General features: G+C 40.6%; 1 protein-coding gene across 1 annotated transcript in view; it reads right to left on the bottom strand.

Annotated features, from left to right (window-relative positions):
- Positions 1-25160, bottom strand: part of NAV3 (neuron navigator 3) — a 236497-nt gene that overhangs the window by 154914 nt on the left and 56423 nt on the right. The window contains 3 exon segments of the mRNA XM_033163206.1: positions 1600-1672; positions 19421-19473; positions 20116-20233. Of these exon segments, the coding sequence (XP_033019097.1) occupies positions 1600-1672; positions 19421-19473; positions 20116-20233 (244 nt within the window).

The raw sequence follows: 25160 nt of genomic DNA on the forward strand, positions 1-25160 counted from the left end.
TTTCCCATAGGAACGCATTAAAATTTAATGCGTTCCTATGGGGGGGGAAGTCCAGGCTGTTCGCTCGCTGCAGCCTTAAAACGCGGCGCGTCGTGGCTCCGGTGCCGGCTTACAGTGGTACCTCGCCAGATGAATTCGTCTTGCGAAAAACAGCCATAGACGAATTCGTCTCGCGAGTCAACTAAAAACTCGCAAAACCCTTTCGTTTTGCGAGTTTTTCGTTGTGCGAGGCATTCGTCTTGCAGGGTACCACTGTACAGGGCTTTTTTCTCCTAGAAATATAGGTGCTGGAACCAAAGTTGTTGAGTTTGCCCCACCGCCAAGGCAAAATAACGTAAACTGCTGCCTTACGCCATTGACCGCCACATCACTCCAATCACCGTGCCGCCCACTGCCTCCAAAACACAGTCCCAAGCACCATGAGGGGAAACAGCACCACAATACCACAAAGGTGTTGGAATGCAACAAATAAGTGACAGAATGCGCAAAAGAGGTGCCAGAACTCAGTTCCGGTGAGTTCTGGCTTTTAAAAAGCCCTGCTTGTAAGAAGCGTATGATCCTCTTGCAGGAACATCAAACAAATCTATATTCTCTGATGTGAATGAGAGGGACCTATCATACTAAAAAAAAAAAATGCTTCCCACTGAAGTTAACAGAATCTGTTTTCTTTTGAATACAGTTGAGGGGGGGAAAAAACATTTCAAGCATTTGATCTTTTCAACGTTGCTCAAATATATGGGAAAAAACTAATTACTTAAATCTTCTCAAGAGATGGGAACTATTAAGATAGTTATAACAACTACATCTTATGTTTCCTATAAAGGAGAAAGTATAATTCAAAATTTATCAGTTTAGTCATAACCTATGCAAAAAAAAGTCTTTCAACTCTACAATTCTATGATTTTTCTGACTTTGTTATATGTAGACTCCTCACCATTTCTCAGTTTTTAAGAGCCACTGAACATGATGCTACTTTAGAATTAGTCGGGAACATTCAGTATAATGTTATGCCATTAAGTGCAGCATGTAAACCTGCACACACACAAAAAGTATTTTACCTTCTGATCTTAAAAATAATAATTCTAAATCTATGTAGTTTTACTGACAGTATCAGACAATGGCTGATATTCCCAAGTAAATAACAAACTCCACAAATTGAGAAGATTCTGAAGTAAATGCTTGCAAATTCTGATCTGGCAAATTCTTACGAGTTTTGCTAAAATGAGGTTCGCTCTTGACTTCAATGGGCTGAAAACTGTGCCCAATTCAGTTGTCTGCACTATACAGTACAGTAAGTCACACATGCATTTTTCCATTTTGTGCTTGTAGAAAGCATATTTCTAGCTATGTATCTTTAGGAAGGAGAAGAAATTGAGGCAAACATATTCAAGGGAAAAGTGCTAATTTAAATAAATATTTCCCATAGGAAATGTTTTTTTTTAGTGTTTATGCCAAGAGTTATGTCAAACCCAAACTATGTATTTCATAAGATAATAACTAATATATTTTCCAAAATAATATACTGCAAATCAAGTTTCAAGAAGTACCTTTCCAGAAGGAAATTCACTATCTCTGATGGCGATGATAGTTTTTTCTTACCTTCCGCAGAAAGACCTTGGACATTTACTCCTCTGGCTGCCAGAAAGTTAAGGCAGACATCAACATTCTCAATCTGCAAAATGAACATGAAATAGCAAAGCAGTTAAAGGCTATTTTGCAAGATGGACTTGAATGCAGCAAAGGGAGGGGGGGGAGAGAAATGAATACTTTGCATTCATCACATACTCCAGTTCTTTAGTAAAGTTTAACAAGAATGATTACTGTTAATTGGTCAGCTGCTATAAAAGCTTTCATTGTCCACTTTGGTGCTTAAAAACAATTCATAAAGGGTTGATCCAGAATGGCACACTGACAAATCAGCAACCCACCTACTTACCATAAAACTGGATTCTGTACACAAAAATAAGCAACAATGGACAATACTGCAACATGTGTACAAAGTCGTGGGTGAACAGATGATTCAATGACAATGTGTCAAGAGCAAAATGGGAAAAATGGGTTGTAAAAAACATGGAATAACGTGTGATATCAGAAGATATTATTTACTAAGCTTTGTGAGCAAGCTTTGTATGTGTCATTATTTAAACTAAATAATGACAATAATATTATATGATTATTATCACCACCACCACCTTCATCTCTTGAATTCCTTCATGTTAATCTGGGAAACCTGTTTCATTAACAATGGTTTGCGTGTGAAGACCCCCAAGACCTCCCAAAGAAAGACACAGTTGACACCAATATTAGTTTAAGGTTACTGGCATAATTTTGGCCACAACTTTATTGATTACAGAATGTGAGTGGTTTGCTTAGGCATTGGTTCGACTAGCTGCACCTACACCTCCGGCAGGGCAGTACTGACAACTGGACACCGGCAGAAGTCAGTAACGGTAAATATCCTGGGGGAGCATTGGTCCTACCACAGACGCAACCTCACCCCAAAATGCTCCCAGGTGCTCTGGCGTGGCCCTAACCCCTAGAAGGGGATCAGACAAAAGCATGGCAAGCACCTGGATTCCTTTAACGGAATACCCTATCACACATTGGGAGGAGCAGGTGTGTCAACCTCCCCTCACCATACCTTGAACCAATGCCTAACCGCCAAACCTTACAAAGTTGTGATGATTTGCTATGTGGCAGGCGAAACCCAAGTGGCACCAGCCAATCAGCCAAATGGGGAAATTCCCACTGGGCCCTGCCCCAAAAGCAGACGACCCATGGCAGCATAGCAAGGTCATAGCAAGACCCTAAATATAGGGAGTGTGGGCGGGTGTACCGGTGCACAAGGCGCTAAGAGGAAGCTCGATGTAATATGCAGCAGTATAAACAGGTCCCTCGGCTGCAAATCCTCTCAACCCCATTGGCCAGAATTACCCCAGCAACTGAGGGACACAATCGGATTGTTGTGGCTATCCAAACAATCCCACCCACACAAACGGTGAGGTCATTCTTAGTGATCTCACTGCAACGCGTGCCCTCCATGAAGAGGACACAATTTTTCATTAAGTTCATTAAGTTCCAGGTTCATCCAAGGCTTATCTACCACTGGTGTGACAGATTATCAACTTACATATTTGTGAAGCACAGCGCTATTTCATAGGGAAATAATGGAGGAACAAATGACTTCTGAAAAATAATATTTTAATTATAGAATCCCCCCCCCCAATCAATCCAATCCTCCACCAGAAGCTCCTTTCACTTGGGCTATTCCCTCCATCCCCAAAAGCTCAGAGTAAACTGTATGCCAAATGTCTAGAAGGCTGTATTTTATCCTGGAAAGAACACACTAAGTTACTGCAATGAAAAAAAAAAACATTTATCAAAGTAGTTCTTCATGTACGATGTGAAAAAGCATCCAAAGGACAACTATCATCTGTCAGGGCAAGGGTGAAAACATCTCTCCCAAGTATATTTTGCTAAGACCAACAAAATGTAAATAATATAATAGCTAACACATTAAAATAAACATATTGGTCTATATTTTAACGACACTTTCATATAAATCTGGACTAACTTCATTGAAGTAAATATGCAGAATTCAACATTACCCTGCTGCTTGCAAAGTCTGAAGTGTCATTGGCTAGCATGTTAAATGATATTTACTGGAGATAATTGTATAAGCACAAAATTGGATTTAAAAAAAAAAATCAAAACTGAACTTGCTATGAATATCTTCATTTATATGAAGAAATACTTCTGCACAGTAATTAACGGCATCGTTGCTATTTGCAGAGCTGGTTGCAAAGAAAAAGAAAGCTCTGTGAAGAAGTTTGGACACATCTGTAAACATATTTCCTGTGTTAAGCATCAATTTATTCAAAAACAAAACTGCCTTTTATTGCACATATGATTACCGAATAATACAGGGGGTTTTTTGCAGCAGGTTGCTGACACAACAATAGAAGGGGCAAGAAAAAAACAGATTAATTAATCCTTTTTGAACAATTTGTTAACTGTTTCTAGATTCTTGAGTGTGAAGTCATGTATAAGGACTTACAAATGTCCATGGTGTTATTACATCTGCATTTGCTGAATAAAACAAACTAGTGCAGCTTAACAGGTAGAACTCAGTTCAAATCCCACCCCAGCCATGAACTCACTATTTCATCAAAAGCAAACCACAAATCCTTTTTGCTCTCAGGCCTTATTAACAATATGGGGATAACCACAGTGATCTTCCCTAACAGTTTCTTGTAAATATCACCAAGATAATGTATAAGAACTACTTTGAATGCTTGAAATGTGCTACATAAATGCTGTTAGAAGATCCAACATGACATTGGGTAATAAATTATTGGGGTTATTTTTCACTTTCATTTCCCCTCAGTAATAAAAAAAACACTTCAAAGTTTAACCATTTTGAAGCTTTCATTGTGTACATAAACACTGCTTTAATTACCTTCTCTTTTGCCTTGGCAAACCACAATTATTCTTTGAACTCAGACCCCAGCAGCCCTAAACACATTTTATTCAAACTTACAAGCAGATGAAAATAATTTAAATTTTGCAGTTGCAGAAGTTCCAATAGACTTTATCCAGCTTCTAAGCTCTCCATACTGTTTCAATCAGAGCTAGAATGGGTCTCTGAAATCAATGTTTACTAAAGGAAAAAATTATAGGGTTAATGTAGTATACAGTACAGTTTTACTTCCTACTGGTACTTCTTAGTAATACTTGTCTATATTGTTGGGTTTTACATAAGGCAGGATAGTCACTGTGTCAACATAGCACAAAACAACAAATCTCATGTAGGCAATATGATCCATTTTAAAAAATAAATGAGTCCTACAATGTACCTATGCATCTCTATACTGGGATCGGCCAGTCCATCCTCTGTAATCTCACTGAATTCAGTGATAAACTGCTGTGAGCAAAGCAAATATTATGAGAATTGTGGCTTATGCAATATTAAAACTACAAATCGTACAAGTACTCAAAAAAATATGTGTGTGAAAAGTTCAGAAAGGGCTGTAACTAAAGCAAGAAACTAAAAAAATATAAAAAGAAAAGAAGGTCCAATGTACCCAATGGAAATTTTAAAAGGCAAATAGGATTGAAGGTTTAATATTCTTTTGGGAGACAGTTTATTTCTTTTTAAAAAGAACTTAATAATTGTAGTGTACATATAGAAGATTGTTATAATTGTTCAAGGGGTTAGGACTATGGCAGAGATTAGATGCAGCAACATTATTGAATCTGACCATACCAATAGGTAATTAGAAAGACAACAAGCCATTTACTACCTACAGATTTTCCCATTATGTTATGTAAAAATATTACTCATGCACATTCTGAATTCATCCCTGTGAAGCAAAAGGTTAATTTCCCCCTTTTGAGGTGCTTAAATGGAATACAAAGTGAGTATTTCATACAGTATCTTAATATTTTAAAAAGAAAAATTGCAAATCAAAATTTAGTTTGAGCGTATGTCATTATCCAGTAATTGCAAGTTAATAAATTTACATGAATAATTCAGTTGTGGGATAGAAACTCACCACTGGCGTATCTTAAAAATGTATATTCTTTATCATTGATTTTCATATTACTAAGAGTTGCTTTCATCTCCTTCCTCTGGCAGATTACATCTTCTCTGCTTCCAAACATAATGAATTATAGCATGTACATAGGATAATTAATGATGACTAATACAACTATATATTATTCCTTCCTTTCCCTGAGATTAATCAGTTCCATAAATATGACAATCTGCCAGATTCTCAAGCCTATACTAAAGAAATTAGAGCCCAGAATCCTAAGCATGCTTAGGGAAGTATTTTATTTAAAGAAATGAGGGACACTTCTAAGGAAATGTGACAACGATTAACGATTAAAAGATAGATTTGTTATGTTTCTGTGTTTTTGCATCCATTGCCAAAAGTAGATTTAAAAGCCCCAAAGATTAATGAAGAGCTTGGATGCTGGACAAGACGTCAAAAAAAATTATATATACAACTTCCACCATACAATAATGCTTCTTCTTTTTTTTCTTTTTTAAAAAAATCAGTGTTCATTTATGAAGTTGTGATATGGATTCTCTTCTGTGCGGAGTCTTTTCTTGGGCAGTTCTAAGCACAATATCCTTAAATTGGATAGGAAGGTTATTTGACATGAAGTATTCACAGAGACAAATAAAGGCTTTCCATTGATTATATGTACTTTTGTTACCCAATTGTCTTTTCCAATTTCTCTCTTAAGAGATTCTTGAGTAATCTTAACTCATGGTCCTGAGGTCTGGGGCTGAGATTCAACAGAAAATGCCACTGGCAAAAGACAGGAGGCTATTTTGACACAACAGGAGGTGACCTGTGTCACCTCTCATGCAGGTCTGAAGAGGCCCCCAACACTTTGAAGCACATTTTCAGAGTATGCAAGGGATTGCTGGGGAAAAGGGAATCAATGAAAATAAACACCCTCCTTCTGCAAGTGTGAACATCCAGGGGTGGGGGTGGGAGATACTCCAGCAAGCCTAAGTCTAGTTAGAATCCAAGCTATCATACTGAAGGGCAGAAGTACATGTTATGAAGCTCCATTATTTCATAATACTAATGTGGAAAGTGGTGCTTAATCCCTTTGTGTGTCATATGGCAGCCATTATTGCTCCATCTCTAGGTGTGTGAATTGAATGGAATACTCAAGTGCAGTGGTACATCGGTTTACAAACTTAATCTGTTCCGGAAGTCTGTTCTTAAACCGAAACCATTCTTAAACCAAGGCGTGCTTTCCCTAATGAGGCCGGTGCCGTTTCACCATTCGGATTCCGTTCTTAGACCGAGGTAAAGTTCTCAAACTGGGACACTACTTCCAGTTTTGCAGAGTTCGTAAACCGGGCTGTTCTTAAACCGAGGTACCACTGTAGTACAATTTTATACATGTAAAGTCTACCTATTTTCAATCAAGCTTAATCAAAGGTAAATGTTCATAGGATCGCAACCTCAAATACAAATTGAGTACAGTGGTACCTCGAGTTAAGAACTTAATTCGTTCCGGAGGTCCGTTCTTAACCTGAAACTGTTCTTAACCTGAAGCACCACTTTAGATAATGGGACCTCCCGCTGCCACTGCACCACCAGAGCACATTTTCTGTTCTTATCCTGAAGCAAAGTTCTTAACCTGGAGCGTTATTTCTGACTTAGCGGAGTCTGTAACCTGAAGCATATGTAACCTGAAGCATATGTAACCTGAGGTACCACTGTATTATTATCCTAATAATAATTACCATTAAAACAGGACTAGAGCTTTTTGAAATAAACACATTTTTCAGAATGAACATGCAGACCAGATAAATAAAGTAACACCAGGGCTACACCAAGTTCTGAGTGGGGGAATGCCCCACAAGATATGGCAACTGATCTAAGAATTGGAAAATAACCAGAAAATCAGCTGTTTCAAAAATACAGCATTTTTCTTTTGTTTCGGAATGAAAATATACAGGATAATCTTTAACCTATGCCTTTTTAGGAAGAGGGAAAGCGAGAGAAAGTGAGGGACACTCACACATGATAAAATGATAAATATGGTTCTTATAAGGTGCCATATTAATGTATGACATGAATGTGTTATTACATCAGTACTGATTAGAAGTGTTATACAGCTGTTCATCACCACAGGTACCAAAGCAATATAAAATGGGCATAAATAAACTAACCATATCAAAGAGTGCAATGCAAAAATAAATAAATCATAAAATAGCTTAAAAGCTATTATGCATTATGTGGTTGCTAATGTTAATAGCAAACAATGGGCGAGGAGAACAGCTGGCCCTGCAACTATTACTGGTTATTTTCTTTCTTCTCCTTCTTCAGATATCACTTGTACCCAATTAAGATTGTCTTACATGAATATATGGTCTTAACAGTGTGTGTGTCCTTAAGTGACTGTTGTTCGGACTGGCTATTTTACAACAGGTTTGGCTAACCCCTGGCACTTAAGATGTTGCTGAACTCCCATTATCCCTGGCTCCTGTTTTAAAGTCCTTTGTGAAATGAAATATCTTCTCTTAAACTCCTAGGGGTTCTTGCCCTTGTGTATTCCAGACTGATTATCCCCCATTTGCCTCCAGCATACTGATTTAACCGAAAAACCTTTCTGCTGTCTTTGTGTAACCTTTTCTGTCCTTGGATATAAGTGATTCCCCCACCTTTCCTTTGTCTTTTTCAGTCTTCTGCTTCTCTTTATATCTTTCTGAAGTTGTGAGACACATGCAGAAGAGAATCGTAATTTCCTAGGAGGAAAATCAGCAAGCCAGTCAACCATCGTAAGCACTCCCTACATCAATGAGACTCCCCATTGTTATGTAGACCTCCTGGGTTCATGTTATCAGCTTATAAAGTTTGCTAAGTCAGTCAGGTTTCCAGACAAGGTTACATATTTTTGAGTATTTGCAGTAGATAAACCTAAAACTCAGCATGACCAAGTAACAAGGAAGCAGGTATACAAACGACAGCTATGCATGATATGTTGGTGAAATATTTCTGCTTAGAAACAAATAACACCAGGTATGCAGAACTCCTTCTGGGCAGGCTTTCTGAGGAAATGATGCTGAACAAAAGATTAAATGCTATCCCAAGGCCAGCCGCAAAGATGAATAGATACTGCTGTGAAATGTCACAGTTTGCTAACAGAACTTAGAATGCCCTACTTGATAGAAAGCCCAAGGCTGTTAGTTGTTGTTGTTGTTGGTGGTGGTGGTGATGAGTTATATGTCCAAAGACAGAGAAACATTTAAAATTGGTGGTATAAACAACTGCAGTCTTCAGCTGCTGGGGTTGACACACTACCACTAAAAAATAAGCAATGGTGGCAAAAGGAAAAAGAAAAGGAAAAAAAGTGAGGCCAGGAACCAATTTTGGAACTTTCATCTCAGTCTAACTCACAATTTGACAATGTGGTTCAACAATCTCAAGCATCCCCTAAATCTCTTCTGGTAGCAGAATCCCCCAATCCTCCACAGCAAATCAGGGGACAGCATGGAGCACACATGGGGAGGAAGGGGAATTCTCATTACACCAGCAGGAATCCTTGCACTGACTTACGGGGTTAGCACAATATGGTGCACTGGAAGCTGCCTTATCCTCATTCAGACTATTGGTTTATCTAGCTCGATATTCTACACCAGGGGTTGTCAACCTGGTCCCTACCGCCCACTAGTTGGCGTTTCAGGATTCTAGGTGGGCGGTAGGGGGTTCTAGGGCACAAGCTGAATCCTCCTTCCATCAAGCACTGGTGGGCGTAAGGAAATTTTACCATCAAGAAAGTTGAATTAGTGGGTGGCAGGTATAAAAAGGTTGACTACCCCTGTTCTACACAGACAGGATTTCAGACTGAAGACTTTCCCAGCTCTACGTGGAAATTCCAATAATTGAAATAGTGGTCTTCTTGACTAAGAAGCCTGTGCTCTAAAGGAAACTGCAGAAGAGGGTGGAATGATGGAACGGTGCTGTGCCATGAATGCATTAGAGGGCACTACAGTTACTGCTGCTTAGCCTCTAAGCTTCTCTCTCCTTGGTTGTTGATAGGGGGTTGTTCCTGTTTGTTGCTACTGCATTCATGTAGCAATATATCTTATTTGAATAAACCTTAGTTGTTTGGTGCCTGCTGCTTCAAGTATTTTGTTTCTTATGAGTCAGGCCTCTTAAGGTCTAGGCAGATAAATGGCAAGTCAAATCAAGACCCTGATTTCTGTTCCTTGGGAATACAGTAGCTATTTGTTTCACAGCTATATAGAGACATATCATTGTATCATTTATCCCAAGTTCAGGTTTATATAATATTGCTATTGATGTTATTTTAAGTGGTGGGTAGCATTCTGCACATTCTTTGTATCTTTAGCATGCTAAAATGTTTCCTTTCAAACGATCATATAAATAGACTTTGATGAATCCGACATATTTTTCTAATCCTTCTGTTACCCTGAAAGAAATTTATTCATTCCTGCAACAAACAGGTGTGCCTAGAATATTTCCAAGAGTCAACTACTGTCTTTGTATGTTTACGAGGCCAACTAACAGAGTTTGATTATAGCATACTTTTGTGCTCAGATAAACACATTCAGAAAACACACTGTATACGTCATTGTGAATAGTTTGCTGTATTTTTATTACAAGGCATGCCAATTTTATTAAATCACAATACCAACAATGCAATGCCACCAATACAGGCCCAATTCACCAGCAATGGACATAAATTATATTATTATTATTTATTAAATTTGTATACTGCCCTTCATGTAAAGACGCCAAGGCAGTTCACAACATAAAAATACAAAAGGAGAATACAAAATATACATGATAAAGCAAAAACAAATCAATAACCCCCCACTTCCACAAACACATTTAAAAGCCGTATAATGTTAATCAGTTGAACACCCGGTTAAAGAGAAATATTTCACCTAAAGATATGCAATGAAGGCACCAGCCAAAGCTCCCTGAGGAGAGTATCCCACAAATGGGGAGCAAGCACAGAAAAGGCCCATTCTCATGTTGTCACCCTCCAGATCTCTTGGGTTGGTTCATATGGAGAGAGGCAGTCCTTGAGGTACTACGGTCCTAAGCCGTTTAAGGCTTTATAGGTCAAAACCAGCACTTTGATTTGGCCCCAGAAAAACTAATTGGTAGCCAGTGCAGTCAAGCCAGATCCTTAACCTCTGCTGCCTTGCGGGATATCTTAGGGAGAAGAAAAGGCTAAGGAGTAAACTCTACACAATTCTGGAGCGGAGTCCCCAAGATGGTTGGATGGTGCCTTGTACGCTTCCTTCCGGCAACTCCTGCAGCCAAGTTGGTGCCAAACATATTGCTCTGCTTTCCTTTGGACCACATGAGTGATGCACATGAGTGATGCTAGCCTGCGGTTCTCAGACACAGTGGAATATTATGTCCCATCACCAGTTTTAAAGAAAGATTTGAAAGCCAGTCCTGTTGGCTTTTGTTCACAAAATGTGAGGGGAGCCATCTTGTCCTCTAACCCATGCAGCAAATGCCTTGGGCTTCTCACCTGCCTGCCATGAGGGAAAATAGGCCTTTTAATCTTCAGAACTTCTTTCTTTTTTGGTATAAGTTAGCACTCTTCAGAAAGGCATCATCAATATCATAAGAATATTTATAGATTTGGTCATTTCACATTTAATCTGCAGGGCTTTGAATATTTGACTAATCTGAAGCTAAACATTTCCTTTTAAAAACAAAGTTGTACAACTATGACTAACCTAACTGCTAGCCTTGACAACATCCCTTTAATAAGAAGCAGACTGGCTGCCTAGAGGCCTCGCTAGAACTTTTAACAATTTCCAGATTTTGAAATATTTCACAGAAAACTAAGATTCTAATTATTGACCATTAAAAAAATAAAGAATTTAAAAGTAATGTTGCATATTAATTGCTCTATACATTTTTTGTTTTCTTATTTCTCCCCCACTCCTCCAAACCCATTGCCTAAAAAGCTATTAAATCAAAACAATTTCCCATTAAAATTTAACTGGGCCAAACTTAAGAGAAGATCGTTCACTTTCATGGGTGGTCACAATATTAATCACTTTTGGGGCATGCTGCCTTTTACCATCCTGGTCTGTCTGCTGACTTATGTGGTGATAAAAGCCAACAGCTTTTAATCTCTGATCTTAGCACTAGGACCCCACAGTGCTAAGACCGAAGATAAACCTATGTCTACTGTATTTTAGAGCAATCAGAGGCTTATCTCCAGACTCAGTGCTGTGGAAATAAGCCAGTGCCTGCTCATGATTGACAGGTGATTATCCCACCCACCTGTCAAAAATGAGGCACAGGCAAGTTGTGGATCCAGCCCTTGGGCTGAAAAACCTTCTCTACACCTGCTATTGAGAAATAAATCCTACTGCATTAAATTGAGCTTACATACCTCTGGGTGGTGGGTATGGGATTGCAGCCTATAGGGACAGGCTACAAGGACAGGCTATTTCATAATAAATGATACAGCTAAATCCTACCTTCTCCTGCAGTGCACCCTCCCAGACATCCTTTTTATTGCACATTCATTATGATTTGTGCTCATTATGCAATTAGGGCAGTCACACGCAATCCAGCTTCCAATACTCTTTGTGCCTGCAAAGTGTTGGGGTAGTCATACTGCTTCATTTCCAATCAGTGCATATACCATCACTTCCTGCTGAAATCCCTTAATTTTTTTATACCATAATTGTTCTGGACAGCAACAATGTTGTGGCACTGGAGAAGCAGAGTCTACCACTAATGCACTGTATTAAGGACAGGACATATTGAAGAATACACCTGCAGTCTGGAGAGGCCCAGAAACATAGATAACATCACGGGAGTTCCCTCTCTTTTAAATATACAGCCCTGAAAAGATGCTTTCTTTTTCATGAAGGTCTGAAAAAGCAAATGAACTTATTCTCCAAAGATTAATGAGTTCTACAAAGTATTTTAAAAGTTTTAAAAGTGGCAACCCACTAACTATTCTGGTTAAACCCTTGCTTTATATATATAAAAAATTATACAGGTCCAATATTTTTAAGCCACCATCACATTCTATGCCAGTGAATTCCATAAGCTAACTATGCACTGTGTGAAATAGTAATTTCCTTTTGTCTGTCCAGATCCAGAACATACATACAATCAATTTCATTGGGCATCCTGGTTTTAGTACAATGAAGAAAAATCCTTCTCTCTCTCCCCCACTCATCATGTTATAAGCCAGTTTCATGATCCTCTCAAAGGTCTTTCTTAATAAACTAAAAGCCATATAAGCTTCATCCTTATGTCCTAAGCCCATATCATTTTAGCTGCTTTACTTTTGTGAACCATTTCCAGAGCTGAGAAAACCTTTTTGAGATAGGAGTGAAGGAATCAACAAGTGCTGCTCTGAAAAGGGGGCAAGGTTAAAAGCTGTCATGGATGCTTTAGTTGAGATTCCTGCATTGCAGGGGGTTAGACTAGATGACATTCATGGTCCCTTCCAATCCACACAATTCTATAATTCTACAGACAAATTCCTCAAAAGTGCTTAAGAAACCACCTCATGCTTTGTAATTGACAGAAGCCCTGCTGCTTAGGAGCAAACTCCTAGGAGTTTGCCCCTCCCTCAGCAAAATATCTGAAGGGGCCAGCTCCCCTGTAAGATCTCTCGTTTGTTGCTCATGAGTAACCAGCCGATTCCGTTGCTTCTTTTAATAGTTTTATTGTGCAAAACTATTTACAGTGCAGAGCTAACAAATACACGTCCGTATCATCCATCAGCAGAATCCGGGAGTGCCCCTTTCCAGTTACCCCCCCCCCCCCAGCAAAAACGATGCGGGATGCGGAATCTCCTCCTCCTTGCCCTATGTGGCACCCCTCTGCGCAATTGGGGTGACGGAAGTGGCGTGCCACCCTCTGCGCCCGCAGGGCACAAGGGCTCTCTCACGTCCCCAGAGCCTTCGCTGCCTGTTCCCTGAGAAACCTCCCCTTCCCCGCTTGAGGTCTCATTGCTGCCGCTACTGGATGAAGAAGTGCTGCTCCTCAGGTGTTGTCGGGGCTCTCTGTAACATCCCAAACGCCTGTCACCCCCCACTGCGCTGTGCCGAGGGCAGTTCCCTGACACCCCCCAAAGTTGGTGGCCATTGTAATTCACACCATATCTTGTGATCAATTATGTGGGACTGGTCTTATCTCTCCCTCCCCACTATACCATTCAAGTTGGCACCCCTGCCCTGTTGGTTGTGCCAGCATTGGCCACTGCCCTGTTGGCACTGATCCATAACAGGATCTTTTCACTAGTAGTTCTGTTTGTGGGTTGGCCTTCGCTGGTGAGGTGAATCTGCCTCCCCCATTATTGTTGTTCATTTAATAACATTCCTCTTTACCCAGACTTGATGGTTGAAAGGCACTGTTCCTGGCAGTCTTGAAAGTATTAGCAGTGAATGCTTTTCGAAATTCTTAACTGTTCAAAATAAGTGGGCTTTCTAAAAATTGTATATATATATATATTTAAAAATATGTATTTGCCACCCTGTTATCCTTTAAATTTAATAAAAACAAACAAACAACAACAATATACCTGAAACCACCATTTATGCATCTTCCTTTCCTTTTGGCATAGGGGAGAAAAAAGCTTACCTTTAGCCAGGCAAAGAGAGAGAGAGATTGTAACTTTCAGGTATCATCCCACTGGAGAGGATTCAACTGCAACCCCAAGTCTCAGCATCACCAACACAAAAATGATGCTGCACATGCTATTCCCACCAAGGGAGAAGGCCCTTAGTGAGCCTTTTCTTCATCGGAACCATGTGACATAAACACACTGAGGATGCTGGAATTTGTTGCCCCAGTCCATTCCCCAGCAAAAAAGGATGTTGTGTGCATCTGTCTCACAGAGAGGGAAGGATCCTGGGGACTCTCTTCACTGTGGGAGTTGCACTTTCATGGGGACTGGCAAAGGTGGATCTAGGAGAGCAGAGCTTCTGGGGCGCTGCAGCAGGTACTATGGCTATGACATCCAATGGAAGGCCAGAGGTGAGGCATGCTGGTTTGGGGGGTTGCACAGGACACCACTGAAATCTGAGATACCAAGGTCTGCCACTAGGACTGGGCGAGCCAAACCACTTTTTCCTTCATCCTGCTCTGAGGAACACTGCAGGGACAAGGACAGAAGGTAGCAGCAGATGCAGCTTGCAGGATCAAGGCGAGTATGGTCCACTTTGCTCCAGTTGGACCATACTACACATCTGGCCCTGTTCTCCCTGATCATTCTCTCAAGTATTTGATCCAAGGTACTTCCATTTGAAATTGCATACAACCTTTCCCAAGGGATTTGAATGCCCTTTCTCTCCTTCAGCTTCCCTTTAACCAGTTCCCTCTTGTTGGGGGAAATTCCCTGAAATTAAGCACGACTTTGTTGATCTCTCTAGGCCGGGGGTCAGCAACCTGCGGCTCCGGAGCCGCATGCGGCTCTCTGACAGGTCTCCCGCGGCTCCGGCATGCCCCCTTTCAATGCCCTTTCAATAATAATTAAATGGTTATCGGCAAAAAAAAGGGCCAAAAAACCCATGAATAATCCGCATCAACGTTGAACAGCTGGGCGATCTTTCTCAGCCCTCTCGGGGTTCCCGAGGACAGACCCAAGATTGATGTCCACCTTGACCACTCCCAGAGAGAGGAAGCGACTTCTTCACACCAATAAGCGTGTGGGGAGGGCTGAGCTTTTACCACCTCGGCGTGCCGATTGGCAGGACAGATTGCCCGCCTTGGCGCATAGGCTCGGAGCCGGGGCCTTACCGCCGAGGTAGCCACTGAGGATGAAGGCGGGAGGCGGGCACGGGAGAGCAATGCTTCGTCCGGCCAATGAGCCGCCGGGATGCCTGTTCCTGTTTGAGGGGAACGTGCCAATGAGGGTGGTGTTAGGGCGGGGAGAAGAAGGAGCTGGGCTTTGCGAGTTATCGAGAGAGAGAGAGAGAGAGAGAGAGAGAGAGAGAGAGAGAGAAAAGTGTCGGGATAATAAAGGCAGCGGGAGGTGGCGGCGGCGATTGGAGCAGCCCCTGTTCTGAGCAGCCCCTGTCGGGCGGAATCCTTTTCAAAGCGGCCGTGCGGAGGGTGGAGCAGGCGGGCCAGGCGTCGCCGTGACGGGAGGGCGGTGATGGTCGCCAACAGGATGAAGTAGAGCTGCTTTGGGGCGGCGGCGGCGAAAACGTCCGGGCTGCTTCTGAAACCTCCACCAACCGGTGCTTCGCCAGCGCTCGCTGCGGGCGGTGTACATGCTCAAGACGGCCCCAAGGGTGGCTCGGGGGCCCGGAGCCCCGAGGCTGGCACGCTGCAGTGCCTGGCGTGATTCCCCCCCCCAAAAAAACCTGTTTTTTGCTTTTTGGCTTTTTGCCTTGCTCTCCCACCCCCCTCTCTTTTTCTTCCTCCCCTCCTTTTTTAATCCAAGGGGAGAAATCCCATTTTTAAAACAAACAAACAAACGAAAAACAAACACCCCCCCCCACAGCTGCTGCAGCCACTCTATTTGAATTTTTATTATTACCCTTTTCTCCCTCTATCCCCCCTTTTGTTTTTGTTTTCAAAAAAAGGAAAAAGAAAAAGATTTCCCCCCTTTATTTTTATTTTTTAAACTACTACATATTTTTAATAGATATTCTCCCCACCCCACCCCACCCCACCCCCAATTTATATTTTTCCACCCCACTTTTCCATTCCCACCCCCCTTTTTCTTTCTTTATTAGTTCGCTTGCCAACCTATCTTAGAGGGGGAAGCCCTCTCTCCCACCCACCACACCCCCCAAAAACAACTTTGAGCTGAACCCCAAAAAACGGGGGTAGATCACTGCTGAAAGTAGATCAGTTTCTTGGGAGTTGGCCACCCCTGGTATAAGACATGTAACTAGAATAAAAATTTAAAAAACCAAGCAAATAATTGTAATGACTACTGTAATAAAGCACTGCTATAATTATGTATAATTTCCCTAAAATTTTGGTTTCATTCGCCTTTCCGTGCTGAAATGTCACAACCTGAACGACCATGGCTTGCCCCCCCCCCTAGTTTTGATCCTGGGTACGCCCCTGAGTCAATGCAAAAAAGTAATAACTTATTCTTGTTGTTTTTACTAATTATACTTTGCATTGGCTCCTATACGTTATTTATTATTATTGCATTAAGGTAAGAAACAATATACGCAGTGTTCTATTTGTTTTAAATGTCGCAATGGTTTTGCGGCTCCCAGTTGTTTTTCCCCCCTTTGGAAACGGGTCCAAGTGGCTCTTTGTGTCCTAAAGGTTGCAGACCCCTGCTCTAGGCCATGTTTACTTTATATGTTGACTTTGTCCAGGTTGTGTTCACAGTTGCACATGTCTAGCCAGATTCTGGGCAAAAATCAAAGGTCCTATACCCTTCTTGCCAACTCCGTGACTAACTGTTAAAAAGCATTTAAAAATTATCATACAAAGTCATGTTGTTTCTTTGTCACGATAAGAAGGTGTGTTTGCTTAGTCAATATGGAAATAATTGAAAGCTGCCTGTTTTCACAACATCTCTTTTAGCTGTTTCTTTTCATTTTAAGATAGTTCTCCCCATCTCACACACACCTATTTATCTTCACATCACAACCACTCCGTGAGGTAGGCTTGAGAAACCATGACAAGACCATAATCACTCAGTGAGGTTCACAGATGACTGGGAATCAGAACCTGGATCTCCATGGTTATCTCGCCATATGGAAATCCAAGACAGAGTCGTGAGGTAGGAAGAAGGGAAAATAACGGACATAGTTATTTTATATGTAGGAGCCTCACATAGGTTCTCTTATTTTCCCACAAGTTTCTTCATCCTAGAGGCAGATTTGCTCGTTGCAATATGCTTGGGGGGGCACCCCTAGTCATTTATTTATTGCCTCCCTTTCACCAAAAGGTTCTATGACAGGTTACAAAAATATCACAGTTAAAACAGGTATAAATCATCATTTAAAAAAAAAAAAACTTAAACCACAAAACTGACTAGTAACAAATTTAACAAAGCAGAAGAATAGAGAAGAGCAATGCAGGAGAAGAGAAGACATTCACTTGAGCAAAGGCCTGTACTGACCAATTGTTTAAAAAAGCACTCAGTGCTGGTATAAGGTGCATCATGAGGAGAATGTCATTTCCCAAGCTGGGGGCCAACACAGAGAAGGCCCTCTCATCATGCATAATCAAACCACAGATGGTACATGAGATATTATCTTATCCTACAGATCTTATCACCCAAATAGGTTCAACATGGGAGTAAGGGTTCGGATACCTGGGATCCAAGCCATTTAAAAATTATATGTCAGCGTTAACACCTTAATTTACACTTAGTAGTGATTTAGCAACCAATAAAGGTCTTTCAAGACTGTACATCCAGAAGCGGGGCTCACTGCTGCATTCTGCCCTAGTTGCAGCTTTGAAACCCTCTTTAAGAGCAGCCCCATGTAAGGCTAAATGGCTATTTAGCAGCTTGTCTAGAAAGAGTCTTGCACTCCTTGGATGGAGGCATTGACCCATTCAGAGATCATTTTTGTCCCTTGGAGGTTCTGGGACCAAAGGGATGTCACATAAGCAAGATATCATGTGAAAGTATGTGGAAGTAGTAATCTGAACCAACACTCACACTGGCTGATGGCCCTAAGAGCTGCCTGGAATAGGTCAGATTACTCTTAGGTTGCAATCTTATACACACTGACCTGGGAATGTCCCACTGAACTCAGTGGAGCTGACTTCTAGTTATGGTCTTCCTTCTTACCCCTGCCTTACTGCCCCATATCACTATTTCCCAGGCATTTCTTCATTTTTAATGTAAGCTGCCTAGTGCCGTATAGGAATGAACTTAACTGCAATGTTTATGTAATAAGATTCTGAATTTAACGTTTCACTATTTGTTTTTATTTTTTAATGAGCATACTGGCAGAAACACAACAAAAAGTTATTGTCTCAATTTGAATTAGCCATCTTTATCTTAAAGATGATCAACACCTGCTGCTTAGTTTTGCCCCAGCAAGCAGCTTGTCAATGAAGAGTTAATTTTAGCATCTGCAGCTTCCTGTGTCACACTGAATGTTAGCAGGCTCTTTTCTCAACTATCTAGCAGAGATATTACCCAAAGTATGATTAGCATCTAAAACATACAATGTCATTATGCCACTAAGCAATTAGAACAATCCTATAGGAGTCTACAAATGTCATTAAAAAAAAACAAGTGGGGAGAAAATTAACTGAGGGATCTGGGGAAAGGGAGATGCCGTGTGTTATTTTCACAACATCCTACAATGAATTCTCTTTATAGCCACAGACACTGCTAATCAATAAAGAGTACAAAATTTAAGTCCCACTTCTGGATGGGAAACTAATTGCCTTGGGATATATCCTGACTTTCAAGTACTTGCTGGTTTTAGCTCAGTCTCTTCCAGCAGAAGGTTACACATGTCTCAAGAGATACTTCTTAAATTTGTAAGTCATACTATTTAACTGGACTTCATTGTGGACAAGCAGAAAGGCTATTTATATTCATTAAGAGTTGGCAAACGCCTTATTTCAAACCAGTAGTCCAGACACAAAGACTCCACTCAAAATTGGTTCTGTTATTTTCTGTCTTTAAAGCAGCTTTGGAATTGAAATTATCCATATAAATCTGAGTAACATAGAAATAAGTTGAAATAAATACATTCATAATTAATCTAATAGTCAGTGCTAATAGTGTTTTCTAGCTCAGCTCCCTTATACCCTGAACTTGCTTCTATCCAAAGATAACAAACCAAGACTATGTTTTCAAAAAGCCAAAGGAAATATGCATAGCATAATCAACATAAAGCAAAATGAATAACCAGTAGTACACAATCCAGTAAAGCTCAGATGTGACATCATAACACAAAAATCTGATTTATTCTTACCATTTGAGACTGGCTTCGAGGACAGCCATTGATATCTTCAACCTTTTCATTTGCTGAAGGAAAACAGTGAGAGTTTTTTTTAAAAAAATAAGTCAGAGTAAACTATGTGACCACAAAGGAGAAAGTAAACAGACATACAAGAATTTTGTAGATCCTGAACTTTGCTCTAAGCACACTGAAACCCTACACAGTAACAATCTGCCTTGTTAACAGCAGTTCCTTCCCCATGCACAAATCATGCAAAGGGGAAGTGCAAAAGGAGGTTGCTACCAATTCTCCAGCCCCTGCCAAATGACTGCTGACATGAAATCGTCCACAATTGTCTTTGTGGGATCAGGATACAGTTTCAAGGCATCTCAGAAAGCATAAACCACTCCAGCTAATAAAATGCACACATTGGAGACATATGGCTTAATGAAGCATTCATTTCAAACAATGCCAAGTGTGTGAAACAGTTTTCTGGCCCTTAAAAGAATGGTGGAGCAGACACAAACATATCACACACAGAGAGACATTATATATATATATATATATATATATATATATATATATATATATATATGAATGAAATTGGAGGCCAAGTCACGGCTCTCTATTTGGTGCCCATCTTACAGTTAAGCTGGCTCTACTTCTGTTGCCTTTTCCTTTCTAAGCCAGAAGTCAGATCATGCTGTGGCTCAGAGCACAAATCTTACCAATGATCTGGATGATTTCTGCTAGCAGAACTCCATCGGCAATGTCCTGTTGCAAGTCCTTGATCAGCCGCTTGTGGCCAGATTTTGCTAGATAGTGATTTGCCCAGTCAGTGTATATCTGCAGAATAGAGGGAGTGGGAGAAATGGGGAGAGAAAGAGAGACAATAAAAATTCTTAAGAAAAATGTTGGCTTACAGATGAGCAGAACTCTAAAGCACATTCCAGTTTAAGGAGTCACAAGAAAAAACAACCTTTAAAACCTTTTTTAAAATTCTGTTCCCGTGCCATTTTTTTTTAAAACCATGAATGAATCATTTTATTGCACAATGAAACGCCACAGTCACTGTGACCAAGCAAAAGCCCCTTTAGGAATGCCAAGGAAACTTATGTCAAAATTTACTCTTAGTCTGATCTGATTCACTTAAATATACTTAGACTGAAAACTATGCTGAGTGGTGCTGTTTTAAGCACTGTAGTGTATTTTCCCTGTGTCATTGTTTAATAGATAGATATATTCCCAGGACTTTCCTGCACTCCAGATGTATATTAATGCAATAAGTTATCATTGCCACGTGGTCTGTTTAGGCAACCAAGTCATCTTTAAGGAGACCTCCCCCAATAACTTGGAAGAGCCATGACTACATAAAGAGTACACCTTATTCAGGAGCAAATGAAAAGAAAACGAGGGGCAAACTGTGTTGCATGTATGTGTTTGGTACAAATTCATTGGGTATGTCATTCGCAACCCTGTGGGTGACAGTGTTTCTTGTTCACTTTATGCAACAGTCATACAATTGCTTGCTGCGGTGAGACAGTTTCATTTGTCCTGTCACCTTTGCTTAAATGTGCTGAAATGCCCATATAGGGCTGCAAAAACAACACGTACATAGAGGTCACATTGTTGAAAGAACTGCATATATTTTGAAAATATGCTGTGTTGACAGTTAAACCAAAGATGCTAACAGTGGAAGTCAGTTGGCAGGTTGGATAAGAGAGAGACTGAACAGGAAATGACACTGAGTATCAATAAGCACATGAGTAGGGGGTGATCTGGTTGACATTGTGTGCGTAGATTTTCAAAAAGGTTTTGAGTCCAACTGCTGAATAAGGTTATCAGTTTCTGGACATCCCAACTTCACATGTTTCGAACTGGTGGCGCCTGCCAAGGACAGACATTTTAAAGTCATGGTAGACACTCCAACAAAAACATTGACCTTAGTGGCAGAAATGAAAACGGTTAAATAAGAAAGGGGTTGGAAATAAAGCTGCCAACTATTAGACTGGTGGTAAATGAATCTACAGTGAGACTGCACTGGGAATATTGTGCTCAGTTCTGGTATCCACACTTCAAAAAAGGCCAAGATGATCATGAGACTGGAATAACATTTTTCTGGGGGTACTCAAGTATACACAGTACCAGCACCTTTTTTTATAGAAGAACAGCATGGGTTAAAAGTGTGGCACTTACTGTAACAACTTCATGGAGAGTACCAGCCCGCTTTTTCTAGAAGAAAAGCACTGCATATGGGCAACGTAACAGATAGGCAAACAAGCACAATTTTTTAAAGACCACAGCTGCCACTTCTCCTCTTCTTTCTCAAAGTGTGAAAAATAATGTTATTCTTCTACCATGATTGATAGTTACCCAAACAAAGAGTTTGCATCTCCAGACTCATTGGACTTTGACAAATTTATATTGCTTGTTTATTTAATGTATATAGGTAAAGGTAAAGGTACCCCTGACTGTTAGGTCCAGTCGCAGGTGACTCTGGGGTTGCGCACTCATCTGACTCTATAGGCCGAGAGAGCCGGTGTTTGTCCACAGACAGCTTCCGGGTCATGTGGCCAGCATGACTAAGCCGCTTCTGGCGAACCAGAGCAGCGCACGGAAATGCCGTTTACCTTCCCACCAGAGTGTTACCTATTTATCTACTTGCACTCTGACATGCTTTCAAACTGCTAGGTGGGCAAGAGCTGGGACTGAACAACGGGAGCTCACCCCATCGCAGGGATTCGAACCGCCAACCTTCTGATGGGCAAGCCCTAGGCTCTGTATTTTAGACCACAGCACCACCCACATATATGTATATACCACTTCATATTTCAACAGAAACCTCTAAGTGGGTTACAATTTCTAGCAAAAGGAAATTGGTATAAGAAATAAAATATAAATTCCACTTTCCACTTTCAAAATCCATAATATTGAACTGCAGAAATTGCACAACTAAAAAAAGGGCATTTAAAAGAACAACCAGTTAAAAGTCTTGTTCTAGATAAGAACCCTTCCTTCAACTGTTTCTCTAATCCTCTTTCAAGGCCAGTGGGCAGCCAATGCATTGGGGAACTCAGATTTTTGCCAGCAGGTGGCTCCCACTGAAGTCCGGGGGGGGGGGGTTGCAGAGAGGAGTTTTGAGTCAGCAGACACAGAAACAGTAGCCACACATTTAACTAATTAACTCAAAAGCACACTAAATTCTCCAAAGTGGGATAGTCCCCAGAGGAGGATCTTGCAAGGAAAGAGCAGACAAAGATGAGCGCTGGATACTTATTTTCTCACCAGCCATTCACACAAAGAAGTGATGGGGACTGAATGGAGCAATAGACAAGGAAAGAGGTGTACAAAGTAGCAAAAAGTTCACGTGCCTAATACGTCAGTGCACACAACCTTTCTGCTTACTTTTATGCTTCACATATTCATTCCAGACGTTTTCTTTTCTTAAAGTGTTCACAATAATATAAAGACTATTTTCAGTTTTAAAAAGCACCTGTTTGCAGTTCTGCAATGCCTCTTGTGCATACTTCTAATGTTTTACTACTGACTCCCCTTCCCTCCGTCATTTGCATTCCAGATGTGTGGTATTTGTTTAATCTGCATTTTCCATTATGAGCTTCTGTTTTAAAATAGAACTATCACAGCTACAACAGCTGATAATTATCTAATGCTTTTAAGCTGCACAGTTTCATGTTTCAATTTCCAGTTATGCCGTAGGAAGCAACAGGGCAAACCAAAGAGAGAGCATGGCTTTGTGCATTCTTCCAGTCAGCTCTTGCACTATTCTATTTTGAAACAAATTCCTTGCAAGCCATCACATAAATAAACTCAACTCTTCACTCCCACAACCAGCATGCAAACGACATAAAAAGGAAGCAAGACAGGGTGGCAACTCTTGTGAGAATCTTGTGAGAGACCATGTCTTGTCAGTAAAAGCAGGGAAGGCATCCTCACATGCAAAACTTATAGTCTTGTTTATTTGTTCATTCAGCTTTCAATTATTTTTCACTATTAGAAAGTTTACACTGACAGACTGTGTCAAGTGTCACATCTACCAGTAAATGAAAAACATGCAGGGCATTAGTCACTGTGCTCAACTTTGCTAATGCTTCTCAGTAACTGATCCCTGGAACAAACTACAGACTTACTCATTTCCTTAAAAAGTTCCCTCTCTTATCCCACTGTTTTGTTTTTTATATATAAAACAACTGCATTCAACACAAATTGGTTGCCCTACATACCAGGAGCTGGAATCATCTGAGCCTTAACAGAACAATCTCAACAAGATGTAAAAGAATAAATTCTGCATCTGTGTGGTCCCAATTTTGGTGTGTGTGTGTGTGTGTGTGACAGCTTAACTGCTTGCAACATGAAACGCTAGACAGGATAGGACAACTTGAGCAAGGAAGCAACTTCCTTGCGTTATTATCTATCTATTCTTCATGTTAGTATTAGGATTCTTGAAGTACTTGTCATCAGACGAGCAAAATAAATTATATTATACTTTATAATGCCCAAATATAGATGTAAATTTCACACATAGCAAAATTGAACAAGATTTGAAATAACACTTAGGGATGGGGATCCTTGAATGTAAAGAAGCAAAAATAAAATAAAAATAAAAATAGAAGGATCCCAAGCGATGAGCTTTATCTCCCAAAATATGGGCAATATCTAGTTTGAGGGCTGCTGCGTTAATGCATAGAGCACATATCCCTCTAAATTTATGTGATGAACCACCCTGAGATCTGTGGATAAAGGGCGGTATAAAAAATTAAATGAACAAATAAAGTGTTGATTTCTCAGTTGTTAAAAGTGATAATGATCTCTTAGAAAGCCATGGTGTGATCCATAGAGCCTTAGGCAGCACAGAGGATGTACCTGATGAATAATGGACCAGAAGCCCTGTTCAGAAGTTGTTTCCATGTGCATAGAGCATTTGCTGGGCTGTCTGAAAGGGAGGCCCGCATGATTCTCATAGCTGCTGCTGTTAAATTTATTAGCCACGCTTCACCAGCAGGTTGCAGAGCATGTTACAACATTTTAAAATCCAGTATGAAAAACAGTTAAATTACAAATTGCTGTCACAGGACTGAGCATGCAGCTGCATACACACAGATAGGCATTCCATGTGGTCTCCATGTCGATCATGTGAAGTTGCAGACTCCATGCAGCTGTGTGCATTTAAGTGCTTCTGCTAAAGCATGGGGTTTGGGACTGGGACCACTGTGGCCAGAATACTGGGTTCAGGGCTCCTGCTTCCTCCTCTTTGCTTTTAGTGTATTCAATGAAGCCATTTCTCAACAGGCTTCTTTCTCACTGGGGTGGGAAACCTTAAGTAAGTGTGTGTGTGTGTGTGTGTGTGTGTGTGTGTGTGTATTTGAGGCTATAGGTCTTGTACTTGTTCCCCATTGGTTTGATTAACTTAATAGCTTACGATGGTACCAATCACCCCCTGTAATTGAAAGGAACGATGCAATAGAGATATGCTCAGTATGTATACAACAGTAGGCTATATGCAGGGAGAGGTAAATGGTTACAGGCACACCGGTACAGCACAGAGCACACCAGACAGCATAAAAAAACCTGTGAGCTTAAATCTGAGTATTAAGCCAATGACAACACAAGAAAACCTCCACACTTTCTGATTTTTACAACAGCATCCATTCTTGGCTAATGCAATGATAGCTTTCATGAGGCAAACTAGTTTATTGGGCTGTTACACCGCTGTTCCAACATTGTACAGCCAAGTATAAGCTTCAGCCAGCTTCCA

This window comes from Lacerta agilis, chromosome 10 (genome assembly GCF_009819535.1).
Source record: "Lacerta agilis isolate rLacAgi1 chromosome 10, rLacAgi1.pri, whole genome shotgun sequence".
Lineage (NCBI taxonomy): Eukaryota > Metazoa > Chordata > Lepidosauria > Squamata > Lacertidae > Lacerta > Lacerta agilis.